This window comes from Cricetulus griseus, chromosome 4, assembly GCF_003668045.3.
Source record: "Cricetulus griseus strain 17A/GY chromosome 4, alternate assembly CriGri-PICRH-1.0, whole genome shotgun sequence".
NCBI classification, from domain to species: domain Eukaryota; kingdom Metazoa; phylum Chordata; class Mammalia; order Rodentia; family Cricetidae; genus Cricetulus; species Cricetulus griseus.
This window is the reverse complement of record NC_048597.1, coordinates 113,743,422-113,758,685: the sequence shown is the minus strand read 5'-3', so window position 1 is coordinate 113,758,685 and position 15,264 is coordinate 113,743,422. Positions and strand designations below refer to the sequence as shown.

General features: G+C 49.5%; 1 protein-coding gene across 3 annotated transcripts in view; it reads left to right on the top strand.

Annotated features, from left to right (window-relative positions):
* The window catches only part of Limk1 (LIM domain kinase 1), a 32,742-nt gene extending 18,428 nt beyond the window's left edge, over positions 1 to 14,314 (top strand). For all 3 annotated transcript variants that reach the window (XM_027416152.2, XM_027416151.2, XM_027416153.2), the window contains 11 exons: positions 596 to 701; positions 816 to 982; positions 3,755 to 3,929; positions 4,465 to 4,551; positions 5,422 to 5,553; positions 7,313 to 7,372; positions 7,634 to 7,699; positions 10,118 to 10,274; positions 12,385 to 12,440; positions 12,697 to 12,854; positions 12,963 to 14,314. In XM_027416152.2, the coding sequence (XP_027271953.1) occupies positions 596 to 701; positions 816 to 982; positions 3,755 to 3,929; positions 4,465 to 4,551; positions 5,422 to 5,553; positions 7,313 to 7,372; positions 7,634 to 7,699; positions 10,118 to 10,274; positions 12,385 to 12,440; positions 12,697 to 12,854; positions 12,963 to 13,125 (1,327 nt within the window). In that variant the 3' untranslated portion in view covers positions 13,126 to 14,314. The remainder of the gene's footprint in view (positions 1 to 595; positions 702 to 815; positions 983 to 3,754; positions 3,930 to 4,464; positions 4,552 to 5,421; positions 5,554 to 7,312; positions 7,373 to 7,633; positions 7,700 to 10,117; positions 10,275 to 12,384; positions 12,441 to 12,696; positions 12,855 to 12,962) is intronic.
* The last annotated feature ends 950 nt before the right edge of the window (positions 14,315 to 15,264 follow it).

The window sequence follows — 15,264 nt, the reverse complement described above, 5'->3', positions numbered from 1 at the left end:
TGAAGTTAGGGAATTATCTTCTGGCATCTATGAGCAACTCTAATGCAACTCATTAGGTCACTTCCCCATCCCCCAAAAAAGAAAAGACATGAAAGAAGGGGGACTAATTGCAAAGAATCAGGGGCTCAGTAGAAGTGGGCGGGAAACAGTGATGGAGGTGTGTGATCAAAATACATTCTATTTGAAGGTGTCACAGTGAAGCCCGCCATTAAACCCAGTATATGCTAAAAAGGTAAAACTGGGGCTGGAGAGATGACTCAGTGGTTAAGAGCATTGGCCCCTCCTGCAGAGAACCAGGGTTTGGTTTCTAGCACCCACATGGTGGCTCACAGCTGCCTGTAACTCCAGTTCCAGTGGATCTGATACCCTTTGGCTACCAAGTGGTGCATAGACATATATGCAGGCAAAACACACGTAAAATCTTTTAAATTTTGTTACAGATAACAACCAAAAAGTTAGTGTACTGTGATATTCACCTAAGATAAAATCATTTCCCTCCCCACCCCATAACTGGTCATCTTTGCTTTTGGTTTCCCATTGGGGCTAAAGGGTACCAGTGGGAGGGGCACCAGTATAACCACTGGTTTATCCCCAGAGTGGACCCCGGCTGCATGAGCCCAGATGTGAAAAATTCCATCCATGTTGGAGACCGGATCTTGGAAATCAATGGCACGCCCATCCGGAATGTGCCACTGGATGAGGTAGGACTACAGGGATCCAAGGCCGGGGCAGGATGGAGTGATGGAAGTAGAGCCTTCACACCTCAGCTCTGCCGCCTCCTCAGAAGACTCACCTGTACACTCACCTGTCCCCAGATCGACTTGCTGATCCAGGAGACCAGCCGTCTGCTCCAGCTGACCCTTGAGCATGACCCCCATGACTCATTGGGCCATGGGCCAGGGTCTGAGCCCAGCCCCCTGGGCTCTCCAGTGCACGCTCCCAGCGGACAGGCAGGCAGCTCTGCCCGGCAGAAACCGGTCTTGTAAGTCAACCTGATCCTCATCTTGTACAAACATTATTCTTGTGCTGTTTCATGCCTGCAGCTCTACCAGCATTGTGGTATAGAGATTGTAAAGGATGTGAGGATGAGAAAGAGGACCCCAGGTGGAAGTTAGTGATTGTCCCAGGAAGAACCGCATCTTTTATTTTTGCACTTTAATTTTGTTTGCATTGATTTATTCATTTACTTTGTGGGGAGGGGTGAGAATTCCACAGCACCCATGCAGAGGGCAGAGGAGTCTTGCAGGAGTCAGTTCTCTGCTCCTGCCATGTGTCCAGGGAATCTAACAAACTCAGGTTGTCAAGCTTGGTGTGTGGCAAGTACCTTTATCCACTGAGCCATCTTGCAGGACTTCTCTCTAATTTTAAAGTGCTTAAAAGGCAAGACAGTTTTCGGCGTCCTTCTTTGTAGGCAGATGCACAGAGCAGGGAGGAATTGGTGAGGAGCAAACGTAGATAAAACATTTTAAGGTAGGGCTGTAGGCCAGTAGGCAGAGGGCTTGCCTAACATGCACAAAGCAGTGAGTTCCATCTACAGCACCACATAAGCCAGGCATGGCAGCATACCCCTGTAATCCCAGCACTCAGGAAGTAAAAGCAGGAAGATCAGAAGTTCAAAGTCACCCTTGGCTCCATAGTGAGTGGGAGGCCAGCCTAGACTACATGAGACCCTACTTATTAAAAATAAATGAGCAAGTCAGCAGTGGTGGTGAATGCCTTTAACCCCAGCACTCGGGAGGCAGAGGCAGGAAGATCTCTGTGAGTTCAAGGTCTACAAAGCTACACAGAGAAACCCTGTCTTGAAAAAAAAAAAAAAAAAAAAAAAGCACCCAAAAATAAGCAAAAAAAAAAATTTTGTTGCTTTAATATGCCAACTCTTAAATTTTTTTAAAGAATAATTGCATTAATATAAATAGAATTAGCACAAATTACATTCATATCATTGGCTTGGTAGCAATATATATACTGTGCCATCAGTATAAATACTTAGCCCATTGTTCTTATTTACCGACTTCTACGTTTCTGCTGTTCTTTCTGGGAATACAATTCATGGAGCTGGGTAGATGGCTCCATAGATAGAAGCACTTGTCAGGCAGGCAAGCGTGAGGACCTCAGTTCAGATCCCTAGCAGAACCATGTCAAAAGCCACATGTCAAAAGCCATGTCAAAAACCTGTAACCGCAGTGCTGGGGGCACAAGGCTCAGTCAAGAGACCCTGTCTCAAAAGGATGGTGGAAGGCTGGCGAGATGGAGCAGCAGTTAAGAGCTAAGAGTGAGCCAGGGTGTAGTGGCGCACGCCTTTAATCCCAGCACTTGGGAGGCAGAGACTGGTGGATCTGTGAGTTCCAGACCAACCTGGATACATAGAGAGACCCTGTCTCAGGGGATAAGAATGTGGTGTACATTCTTGCAAAAGAGCAGAGTTTAGTGCCCAGCACTCACTTCGGGTGGCTCACCTCTACCAGTGCCAAGGGATCTCATGTCCTTTTCTGGTCTCCACAAGTGTGGTGCTCACATGCACAAACATACATTTGTTTATAGTAAAAACATACAGATAATTAAAAATAATAAATCTAAAAAGTAGTAAGATAGAGAGTGATTAAGGAAAATACATGACATCAACATATGGCTTCCACATGTTCACACACAAATATGCATGCACACTCACATGAATGCATACATACAGCACACACACAAAAATACCATGAAAAACTATAATGTATTAAAATGGTTTCTGGATTTTGTGCTATCTCTCACTTCTCTGTGCGTGTGTGTGTGTGTGTGTGTGTGTGTGTGTGTGTGTGTGTGTGTGTCTCTATCTCTTATCCATCTGTCTCTCTCCTTTGCTTGCTTGTTTCGATGATTTTTTTTTTAGTTTGTTTATGTGTTTTGTTTCATACATAGCCCAGGAGCCTGGCTTTGAACTTGTAAGTACTGGAAATTGCAATTATGTTTGACCATAGCCAGCTGATTTCTAGTTTTCTTCATTTTTTTATTAGTGCCTTAATAATGAAGGCTCATTTGAAGCTTTGGATAAAGTTGGACCCAAACTAGCATCTTAACTTCACGGAGCAGCTAGTGATTGGCTTGGGGTAATGAAGTGTTGCGGGTGACATGGCATCAGCTATGACACGGGCTTTGGACCTTTTTCTGTGCCTAGAGGTCTCTGAAGGATTGTTGCCACACAGTGGTGTGTTTCACAGAGATTACTATGGTCCAAGATAAGGATGGAATTTGATGTAGGAGTCAGAGTTGACTAATGGTCTTCTGAAATATCCAGGCAGCAGGTGCCATGAGTCCTCTATACTGGAACCTGAAGAGGCAGGAGAAGGGACACAGAGAAAAGGAATCAGAGGCAGCCTGTTACTTGCCTGACTTATGCTGGGACTTCCTTCTGGAATGATAGCCCTCGTTCTAAGAGATTGTACTGTTGAAGGCATGTACTCTGTAATCTCTGTCCAGAGCTCAGGCCATAAGAGGGGATACCTGTGTACGTGCAGTGTAATGGGGGTCTCAGGCAGGGTATCTGAGCCCAGGCCACCAAGCAGAGGAGGCCATTGGCACCTTCTAATGAGCAGATAGCTATGTGGTTACCCAGTGGTTACACTGGGCTGTGCTGCTCACTCCCAGGATGGGGGGTGATGGGGGGTGAGCACCCACTGGTTTATATGGTGCTTTTTTGCAAGGAGTCAGGGCAGAGTCTCAGCCAGGTACCACCTCCCCATGGCACTGGGCCCCCATGTGCCTTCTCCAGGAGGAGCTGCAGTATTGACACGTCCCCGGGTGCCACCTCACCAGCCTACCAGCGCAAGGACCTGGGTCGCTCTGAATCCCTCCGAGTGGTCTGCCGACCACACCGAATCTTCCGGCCATCTGACCTCATCCATGGGGAGGTGTTAGGCAAGGGCTGTTTCGGCCAGGCCATCAAGGTATGCAAATGGGGAGGGGCAGACTGGGTGACAGCTCTGACCACCTCTTCTCACACTACCCCCCCCCCCCGTCCCCGTCCCCGTCCCCATCTGCCCAGTATTACCTCCTCCTATTCCTGGATTTTCCTGAGCCAATAAGAGGGAAGAGATTTTACATGGACAGGACAGACTTAGAACTTTGTGGTTTGGTTTTAGAAACAAAGTCTCATGTAACTCAAGCTGGCCATGAACTTAACTAAGTAGCCGAGGATGGCCTTGAACTCCTGATCTGTCTTCCACCTCCCAAGTTCTGGGATCACTCATGTGCTAGCATGACTGGTTTTGTTTTCACATCAGGATAAGGTCTCGCTAAGTTTCCCCCGCTAGCCTCGAACTCAGCCCAGGCTGGCCTCGAACTCACTAGAGAACCCAGGCTGGCCTCGAACTCACTAGAGAACCCAGGCTGGCCTTGGACACGAGATCCTCATGCCTCAGCCCCCATGTGTCACAGTGTCCCACTTGGTGCTGAATTGTGTGCTCCATCTCCCCAATATAGGTAACACACCGAGAGACAGGCGAGGTGATGGTGATGAAGGAACTCATCCGGTTTGACGAGGAGACCCAGAGGACATTCCTCAAGGAGGTCAGTGGAGAGAGACTGTCACATGCCTCATGTGTCCACTCCCCTCCCCAATGAGAATGGGTGGGAGAGGGTTCCAGGAGGATGAGTCACACACACTACCTGTTGAAAGAGGTGAGAGGGTTCAGGCCCCACTAGGGAAAGGGCAGTTTGAGCAAAGACAGCTCCGTGAGCTATGGGTGTAGCTCAGTTGGTAGAGTGCTTGCCTAGAAAGCATAAGGTCCTGGGTTCAACCCCAGCACCACATCTACCAGGCATGGTAGTTCACATCTGTGAGCCCAACACTTGGGAGATGGAGGCAAGAAGATCGGACAGAGTTCAAGGTCATCTTCAGCCACACAGAGAGTTCCCAGTCAGCCTGGGCTATGTAAGACATTGACTCAAAACAGACACTGTCAAAAGTCAGAACAGCCGTGTGCTGGGAGTGCAGGTTGGTAGATGCATGAAGCCCTGTGTTCTAAGGCAAAAACTAGCCTTAGTGGTACATGCCTGTTGTCTCAGCACATAGGAGATGGTGGTGTGAGGATCAGGAGTTCAGGGACCTCCGTGACTACATAGCTAGTTCAAGACCAGTTTGAGCTATAAGAGATACTCTTAAAAAACCATAAAATAGCCAGATTGTGGTGGTGCACACCTTTAATCCCAGCACTCAGAAGACAGAGACAGGTGGATCTCCATGAGTTTGAGGCCAGCCTGGTCTACAGAGCTAGATACAGGACAGCCAAGGCTACACAGAGAAACCCTTTCTCGGGGGGAAAAAAAAAAAAAAAAGACATAGTGGCTTACCAGTGAGAGGAGAGTGGGTAACCTGCTGTTCAGGTGGATAGAGCAAGGAAAAGGAGGTCCAGGCCCAGCCTGTGTTCACCCCTCCAGGTGAAGGTCATGCGGTGCTTGGAGCACCCGAACGTGCTCAAGTTCATCGGTGTGCTGTACAAGGACAAGCGGCTGAACTTCATCACCGAGTACATTAAGGGAGGCACTCTTAGAGGCATCATCAAGAGCATGGTGAGCAGGGCTGAGGGCTGGGGTATGGCTCAGCGGGTAGAGTGCTGGCCTGGCATGCACCAGGCCCTGGGTTCAACCCCAGCACTGTATAAACCTGGTGTCATGGCTTAACCCTTTAATCCCAGCACTAAGGAAGCAGGCAAGTCGGTCTTAATGAGTTCGGGCCAACCTGGTCTACATAACAAGTTCCATGCCAGCCAAGACTACATAGTGAGACCCTTTCTAAATACACACATACCAAAACCAAAAAGGGAGGTTGAAGAGGAAGAGGTCAGGATCCCACTATCCCTTTACAGGGCTATGACCCCTAATAACCTAAGAACTCTCTACTTAGCTCTACCTCTGAAAAGTTACATGCTGAAGACTGAGCCTTTAATACATGGGCCTCTGGGGGACACTCCAGAGCCAAACCATGGCAGAGCCAGAGCCCCATCCTCCCCAGATACTGGCACTGAGAGCACAGGTGGCTTGTTGGACCTTCAGCTTTGACTCTGAATATTGGTTCATCCTAGTGTTAAAACTTGAAGTTCGGGCAAATGAGATGGCTCAGTGAGCAAGGTGTTTGCTTCCCAAACAAGAGGACCTGAGTTCAACCAAAAGGCCCTCTTAAAAGTCCAGCATGATGGCATACACTATTGTCCCAGCACTAGAGGGAGAGCCTCCGGGGATCACTGGCTGGCCAGCCAGCCTACCAGGATCCATGAGCTCTGCCTTCAGGGGGACATTTCTCCCAAAAAGCTAAGTCTACAAAGAGAGTTCCAGACAGCCAAGGCTACACAGAGAAAGCCTGTCTCCAAAAACAAAAACAAGACAAAACAAAAAGCTAAGGTAGAAGGCCAGCAAGATGACTTAGAGAGTGAAGGTGCCTGCTAGCAAGCGTGATGGGCTGAATTAAATCCCCAGAACCCACATGGTGAAAGGACAGAGCTCCTGCACATTGCCCTCTGTCACACACGTGCCATGGCTCATGCATACCCCCACACATATGAACACACATAAGTATAGTAAATAAAAACGTTTAATTGTAGAAGGAAATTAAGGAAGAAACCTAACATCTAATGACCACACACACACACACACACATAAAACACAGATATATACACACACACATACACACACACACACACACATAAAACACAGATATATACACACACACACACACACACACACACACACACACACACACACACACACACACACACACAAAGAAAACAAGGCCGGGTGTTGGTGGTGCACGCCTTTAGTCCCAGCACTTGGGAGGCAGAGGCAGGTGGATCTCTGTGAGTTGAAGGCCAGCCTGGTCTCCAGAGCGAGTGCCAGGATAGGCTCCAAAGCTACACAGAGAAACCCTGTCTCAAAAAAACAAAAAAACAAAAAAGAAAGAAAAGAAAAATGAATAAATGAATAGGATGGCCAACATAGGACATCCTGCCTCAAAAAAATTGAACAATGGCCTATGAGGTAGCTCGGCAGGTAAAGGTGCTTACCCCCAGCCTAACAATGTGAGTTTGATCCCTGGGACTCAAATGGTGGAAGGAGAGAAGATTCGCCCAAGTTGTCTTCTGACAGACAACCAAAGAAAATGGTGCCTCACAGCTGAGCACACACAGCACTTAGAAAATTATTAGTTGTCAGCTGTGGGTACAGGAGAGCCTTGGGAACCGTCAGACTCTACCACACTTGTGCCTGTGACTCACTCAGCTGTCCCACTCCTGCTGCTCCTCTGGGCTCCATCCCAGCCATTCTTTCCTGTCCCCAGGACAGCCAGTACCCGTGGAGTCAGAGGGTCAGCTTTGCCAAGGACATTGCATCAGGGATGGTAAGTAACCAGCCATCCACCAAGTGGCCCACTCCGCCATGAGAAGTGTGGGAGCAGAACCCATGGGGAAACTTTGAAGTGGTTACAGTGATGTAGGTGACTACCCATAATCCCCTAGAGAAGGCACAGGGTACAGCTCAGCAACAGATCCAGTGCCTAGAGCCCGTCTGCAGACAAGACTGTGGTGGGAGGCCAGGAGCTTCAAGAGAGGTTGCACTGCGCTGACAAACATCTGCTGACGGCCTTCTCCCATTCCCTCAGGCCTACCTCCATTCGATGAACATCATCCACCGAGACCTCAACTCCCACAACTGTCTGGTTCGTGAGGTGAGCGCTGGGGGCCCAGCCGTGCTGGGTAGCTGGGTGAGCTGGAGAAAGAAGGGACCTGTGAGCTGCTCCTCTCAGGGCTTCATGGAGCTAGAGGTCAGGTGAACAGAACAAAAGCAAGAGGTAGGCAGACCTGGCTTGCAGTCCTGGCTCTGCCTTTATAACATGGCACCAGCCCTCAGCAGTGCAAGGTTTTATCAGTGAAGGGAAAGCTGATGGACATGTAAAGCCCCAGCTTTTACTGCAGCATTTACAGAAGCCACCTGTAGTAGAGGTAGCACAGGCTACCCAGGTGGCACCATCAACTGCAAGTCAGTGTGTAGGCAGGCTTCTAGAAGAGGAGACTTGGCAGGGGCGTTTCAGCAGAGGCAGAGGAAAGAGGCTGTCAGCCCCAGATTATAGGTTGTATTTAAGGGGTTCCCCAGGTATTATACATAAAGTGGAGGACTGAGCCAAATTGGGGAGCAGGTGCCTAAGGTCCTGTTCCCATAATAAAGTACCACAGTTCACCTCTGAACTGAGGAAGGCTAAGTAAGGTAAGAGGATCAAGTCCTGTGTGAGCTACAGAGCCACTTCAGGGACATCCTGGACAACTTAGCAAGACCCTGTCTCAAATTTAAAAGTGAATCCGGGCGTTGGTGGCGCACGCCTTTAATCCCAGCACTCGGGAGGCAGAGGCAGGTGGATCTCTGAGTTCGAGACCAGCCTGGTCTACAAGAGCTAGTTCCAGGACAGCCTCCAAAGCCACAGAGAAACCCTGTCTCGAAAAACAAACAAACAAACAAACAAAAAAAGTGAAAAAAAAAATCATGGAAGCATGGGTAAGTAAACCATACACCTAGAATCCCCCAGTGAGGGGCTGGGGTGTGGCTCAGTGGTAGAGTCCCTGCCTAGAATCCCCCAGTGAGGGGCTGGGGTGTGGCTCAGTGGTAGAGCGCCCCTGCCTAGAATCCCCCAGTGAGGGGCAGTTGGCACAGCTCAGCAATGCAATGGAGCACTTGCCTAGCATATACAAAGACCATACACACACAAAAAGACAATGTGACCCAAGGTCTTCCAACCAGTCAATACAGAGTTAGGATCCAAACAAAACCAGGACTTTATAGAGTCCTTGATTCTGTTTTAGGTGCCTAGGACCCTCTAGGCCCTGTCAGCCTGCCCAGGACCCTGCACAGGGGACAGTAAGAACTGCTTGGGCTGTCCCAACAAAATAGAAGACTCCAGGTTTAGAGACACTCTGGGGCTTAGCCTCAAAACCCTAGGCATTGGTGCCATTAAAGGGAGCTGGACAAGTCCTCCATGGGTCCTGCTTGGTCTTGGTGTCTAGATCGCTGGTGGCCTGTACCCCATTTACAGCCTCAGGGTCAGCTATTCTCCATGTAAATACTTGGAAACAGCCTGGAAAGGGAGAGAAGGCAGGACACAGAGGACCAGGCTACCACACAGGGAAGGACCCTCAGCTATCCATCTAGTGACACAGGGCAGTCACCTGAAGAAGCTTCATCGAGGACAGCAGGTGGGGACAGGACTGAACATATATACCACGCCCACCTTGATGTGTCCTTTGTTGAATAGTGCCTGCTGGGGCTCCATCATATCTGGATAGAGTCAGGAGGGCAATTCAGTGAATACTGAACACCCCAAGTTTACTCTTCACCATTATTTTTATTCTTTGCCATCCTTAAATACCTTAATCAAAAAGGGGAGCATGTATATGGAACAGACAGACTTTCTTCCTCAATTCTCCAAGGATCCAGTAACCATACCTTAGATTCAGTTTCTTGTTATCTGACCTTGGGGGTCAAGTATAACCATACCTCATACCAAATCTGTTGTTATTTAGAATAAGACACCCAAGGCCAAGATCAAACATCCTACTGTAGCCTTTTAGGTCTTATGACTTAACTGAGGACAGCTTTGAACTCTCTGACTTAGAGCCAAGATGAAGCGGAGCCATCTTTATGGGCCCTGACAAAGGAGTTTTGATTTTCTTAGTTCTTCAGATGGAATCTAGGATTTTGACCATGCTAGGCAAGTAGTCTACCACTGAGGCGTGCTGCTCTACCACTGAGGCACACCCCAGCCACTCACTGGGGGATTCTAAGCAAGAACTCACTACTGAGCTATACTCTAACCCTTTACTGGAGTATTCTAGGCAGGCTCTTTACCTCTGAACCACTCGGGGCTCTAGGCAGGTGCTCTGCCTCTGAACCACACCTCCCACTCCTCACTGGAAACTCTAGAAATTTTAGGCAACTCTGTTTGCAAAGAGCTAGGAGCACTGGGACAGAGGGGATCCCCTCTCCACACAGGTCCCTGGGTGTCTGGGGATATTCTCTGTGTCATCTGTGGGATGATGGAGGAAGGGTCCCAGGTAGAAGCAGACAGGATGAGGACCAGGTCTTATGAAATTTCCAGAACAAGAACGTGGTGGTGGCCGACTTTGGGCTGGCTCGACTCATGGTAGATGAGAAGAGTCAGTCTGAAGACTTGCGCAACCTCAAGAAGCCCGACCGCAAGAAGCGGTACACAGTGGTGGGCAACCCCTACTGGATGGCACCAGAGATGATCAACGGTGAGTGTTTGCTCTAGGGATCCCAGGAGGAGGGGCAGCAGCTCCCCCATACCCTGGCCTCTCCACCCCCTGGCTTTCTCCTGGCTCCTAGATTCCCTTCTGTTGCTTCCCTCCTACTGGACTGGGACCAACTTGTCCCTTGGGGTTTCCTGGAATTGTGGCCACCTCCATCCAGCACTCCTAATCCTCCCGCCTTTTCCTTCAGGGTTGGGTAGTATCTGGGCTTCATATGTGCTAGAGAAGCACTCTGCCCAAAGGGCTGCGATTGTAAGTGAGCACCGCCTGTTTGTCTGGTGTTTCTTTGTGTTTGTTGTTGTTTGGGTTTTGGTGGTGGTGGTTTGGTTTGGATTTGTTTTTGAGACAGCCCCTCTCTATTATGTAGTCCTGGCTGACCTAGAACTCACTATGTAGAGCAGGCTGGCCTCAAAATCAGAGATTCGCCTACCATTGCCTCCTGAGTGTTGGGATTAAAGGTGTACACCATCATTTCCCTCCAGTTTTTTTGTTTGTTTGTTTTGTTTTTTTGTTTTTTGTTTTCTGAGACAGGGTTTCTCTGTGACTTTGGAGGCTGTCCTGGAACTAGCTCTTATAGACCAGGTTAGTCACAGAGATCTGCCTGCCTCTGCCTCTGCCTCCCAAGTGCTAGGATTAAAGGCGTGGGCCACTGCCGCTGCCGCCGCCGCCGCTGCCACCACCACCACCCAGGTTCTTTTTTTTTAAGATGTTATGGGGCTGGGGGTGTGGCTCAGTTGATGGAGCACTTGTCTAGCATGCATGAAGTCCTGGGTTCCATCCCTAGCACCAATGAGCCAGTTTGCGGTGGTGCATATCTGTAATCCTAGCACTTGAGTGATGGAAGCATCACACTTGAGTGTGTGAGTTCAAGGCCATTTTGGGCTACATGGTGAGTTTCAGGCTAGCCTGGGCTAGAGTGAAACCCTATGTCAAAAATACCAAGAAAACTGGCATGTGTTGGCAAACATCTTTTATCTTAGCACTTGGGAGGCATAAGCAGGTGGATCTCTATGAGTTTAAGGCCAGCCTTCCTGATTATGGGGAGTTCCAGGCCAGCCAGGGCTACATAGTGAGACCCTGTCTAAAAACAAAACAAGTGTCAGACAGTGGTGGCACACGCCTTAAATCCCAGCACTTGGGAGGCAGAGGCAGGTGGATCTCTGTAAGTTTGAGGCCAACCTGGTCTACAGATGAAGTTCCAGGACAACTAAGGAAGGCTGCATAAAGAAACCCTGTCTTGAAAAACGAAATAAAATTAAAAAAATAAATAAAAACACACAGGCTCTGGTGTCTCAGTGGTTAGGAGCACTGGTTGCTATTTGAGGGCCCACCCAGGTTCTCTCCTAGCACCCACATGGTGGATCCTAACCATCTGTGACTCCAGTTCCAGGGGAATCCCATGACTCTGACCTCCACAAACACCAGGCATGCATGTGGTACACATACACACATGTAGACAAAACATTCATGCACACAAAAATAAAGTTAAAAGTTAAAATAAAAAAACAGATACTTGAGATAGCATTTAGGCCCCAGGCAGAAACAGGAAATGTCTTGTCCCAAGACACTAACTTCCACACATCCTCAAACACTTCTTTCCCACACTCTGCCACTGCACCTTGCTCTACTCCAAGATCCTTTTCCCAATGAAATAACGTCCATGTGTACCAGAGACTTAACACACCTTTATGATGTGACCAGAGTCACACAGCAGGTGGTAGCCAGGCAAGATTAAAATTGCTTCACCCCTCTGAGGTCCCAGTGGAGGGTGGGGGTGCGGGGGGGGGGGGGGAGGTGGATTACACACATCTTGATTTTCTTTTGGTTTGGGTTTGATGCTTTTGTTTTGAGACAGGGTCTCATAGCTCAGGTTGGCCTCAAGCTTACACCTGTGCACCACCATGCCCTGTTTATACCTTGCTAGGGATGGAACCCAGGGCTTCATGCGTGCTCCTCAAGCAGTCTGCCAACTGAGTCATGTCCCTGGTGCTTTGGTGCTCTGAGAATTCAGTAGAGTGTGGTTTTCTTGCCTGTCTATTACCATTCCTGGCCCTCCATCCCCTGCTGACACTTCTGACACTTGGTCTCTGTTCAGGCCGTAGCTATGACGAGAAGGTGGACGTCTTTTCCTTTGGAATTGTCCTATGTGAGGTAGGTCACATGAGCAGCCACGGTGTCTAGACCCAGTGGTTCCTCTCCACTCTCCAATCCTCCCATGCTCCAGCCTGGATGTCCACAGGAACCTCTGCCCAGGGAACATGGGTCCCCAAAGCCAGAGCATGGCATCAGTGGGGTACAGTGCTTAGTCCCTGACCATTCCTACTGAACTATCCTTAGAGCATTTGGTGGGCTCCCAGAACCCCAGGCTCATGGGCCTCCCACTAACCAGGGGCTTTGTGCTGGACAGATTATTGGGCGAGTGAATGCAGACCCCGATTATCTGCCCCGAACTATGGACTTTGGCCTCAATGTGCGGGGTTTCTTGGACCGCTACTGTCCACCAAATTGTCCCCCAAGTTTCTTCCCCATCACTGTGCGCTGCTGTGACCTGGATCCAGAGAAAAGGTAAGTGGGGATAGGGTGTAGGATACTCAGTGTGAAGCAGCCTTGAGGAGGGGTGGGTCTTCAGGAGAACCAGACTCACCGTCCACTGGTTCTCACCTGTCATTCCAGGCCCTCTTTTGTAAAGCTGGAACAATGGCTGGAAACGCTTCGCATGCACTTGGCTGGTCACCTGCCACTGGGCCCACAGCTGGAACAACTGGAGCGGGGCTTCTGGGAGACCTACCGGCGGGGCGAGAGCTCACTGCCTGCTCACCCTGAGGTTCCTGATTGAGCCCACCTGGCCCTGCCGTCCTCCTCCCCGCCTCTGGAGAATACACCCTCACCAGATTCCTCAGCTGGGGGAAGCCCAGGCATGGAGCCCTCAGCCAGGGCAGTGGTGCCCAGACCCATACCCTGACCCAGGCCCTGATTTGCCTTCTCCCCCCCCATGCAGGGTGCCCCCCGGCCTGTCTCTGCCTCCCAAATGACCAGGCTGCACACACATGGTCAGTCGCATTGCCCTGCCTTACCTCCCTTTCTGTGGGGGCTGTCCCTCACTTGTCTCTGCATGAACTGGTCAGGGAAGCTGGACGCATTCCATGCATCACCTGCAGCATCCGCACTGCACCTGCTGGCATTCTTCCCCAGCGAGGCAGGGCTGGGAGGCAGCTTTAGAAGTGAGCCCCTGTGATGGCTGGGCACAGAGAGTGTTTGCCAAGGGAGAGGCTATATTCCAACCCAACAGGGAGTCCAGGATTCCCCTGGGGGGATCTAGGTAGCAGCAGGTATTGACAATGATATAAACCCCAAAGCAGATAGAGGTCTGATCCCACATGCCCCCTGGCCAGGCAGTGGCCCTCGCTTTTGCTTGGAGGTCCATCTCATTTCTTGATCAAAGCCACTTTAGTGAGAAGCAGGTACCAGTCCTCAGGATGAGCAGGGATCCCTCAAGGGAAAAGGGCAGGTGATGCCTGGGATCTGGCTGACAGGGAGGGCTCAGCCCACACAGCAGAGGTCGGACAGAGGGGATGAGGCAGCCATCCACCAGCACCCCAGCACCCCAGGTTCATCTCAGCATCCTCTCGGGTCTCTCCCCACTGGCTGGAGCAGCCCCGTGTCCTCCTTGGGTGCCTCTGCCCTGAGTTCTTTCTGTGTGATCTATTTTTTAAGAAGAGTTGGTATTATTTTTTCATAACAGCTGTAGCAGCCGCTGCTGGGATTTTAGGGGGATTGTTCTGTGTTTTGTTTTGTTTTAGGTGGGTGGGGCGGGAGGGCCATTTCCTCACTCTGCTTCAGTTGAACATCTAAAAATGTATTGAAACTGTGAAGCTTTCTCAGTGCACTTTGAACATGGAAGAGAATCTGAGCAGATCCCAGTGGAACCAAGACAGAAGGAAGCAAGACATACTTGCCTCTGCCCAGTGACCATGATAGGAATGAACCCAGATTCAGAACAATAAAACGATTCTGTGCTCCCCGTGCAGTGTTTGCATCCTCATGTATGTCTGGGGCCCCAAGAGAACAATCAAGAAGAGATAGGGATTAAGAAGCCTAATGTGGGGTGAGGTAGAGAGATGGCTCAGAAGTTAAAAGAACATACTACTCTCAAAAAGACTGGAGTTCAGTTCCTAGGACACTCTTCAGTTGGCTTACAGGCTTCATGGGGTCTGCCACCTTCTGGCCTTGCAGGCAATGCACTTGTGAGCATATGTGCACAAAACAAAAATAAATCTTTGGGGGCTCGGGGGATGGCTTGGCAATTAGGAGCTCTTTAATTCCCAGCACCCATGTGGTGGCTTATAGCCATCTGTAACTTCAGTTCTGGGTTATTCAATGCCTTCTATATGTACATGAATACATTCAGGCAAAACATTTAATTTTTTTCCTTTTCTAGACAGGGTTTCTCTGTGTAACCCTGACTGCCCTAGGACTCATTCTGTGAACCAGGCTGGCCTTGAACTCAGATCCATCTGCCTCTGGAGTTCTGGGATTAAAGGCATGCACCACCATTGCCCAGCAAAAATCCTTTTTTAAAAAAGCTTGCTGGCCCAGGACAGCCTCCAAACCCACAGAGAAACCCTGTCTCGAAAAAAAAAAAAAAAAAGCTTGCTGGCAGCTGGGCAGTGATAGTGCACGCCTTTGATCCCAGCACTAACAAGAGTTAGTTCCAGGACAGCCTCCAAAACCACAGAGAAACCTTGTCTCAAAAAATAAATTAATTAATTAAAAAAACAACCTGCTGGCAAGACCAAATGAAGAGGTTCCAGGGAGAGGGTGGGAGAGCAGTGAAGAGCTGCCAATCAAATATGGCTGGCACAAAGATAGTGGTCTAGCCTGTGCTTATGCAAGCTTTTCAGAAGCTAGTATGCACTGGTACATATCTGTAATGCCAGTATTTGGGAGCTGAGGTAGGAAAGTTGCCGTTAATTCA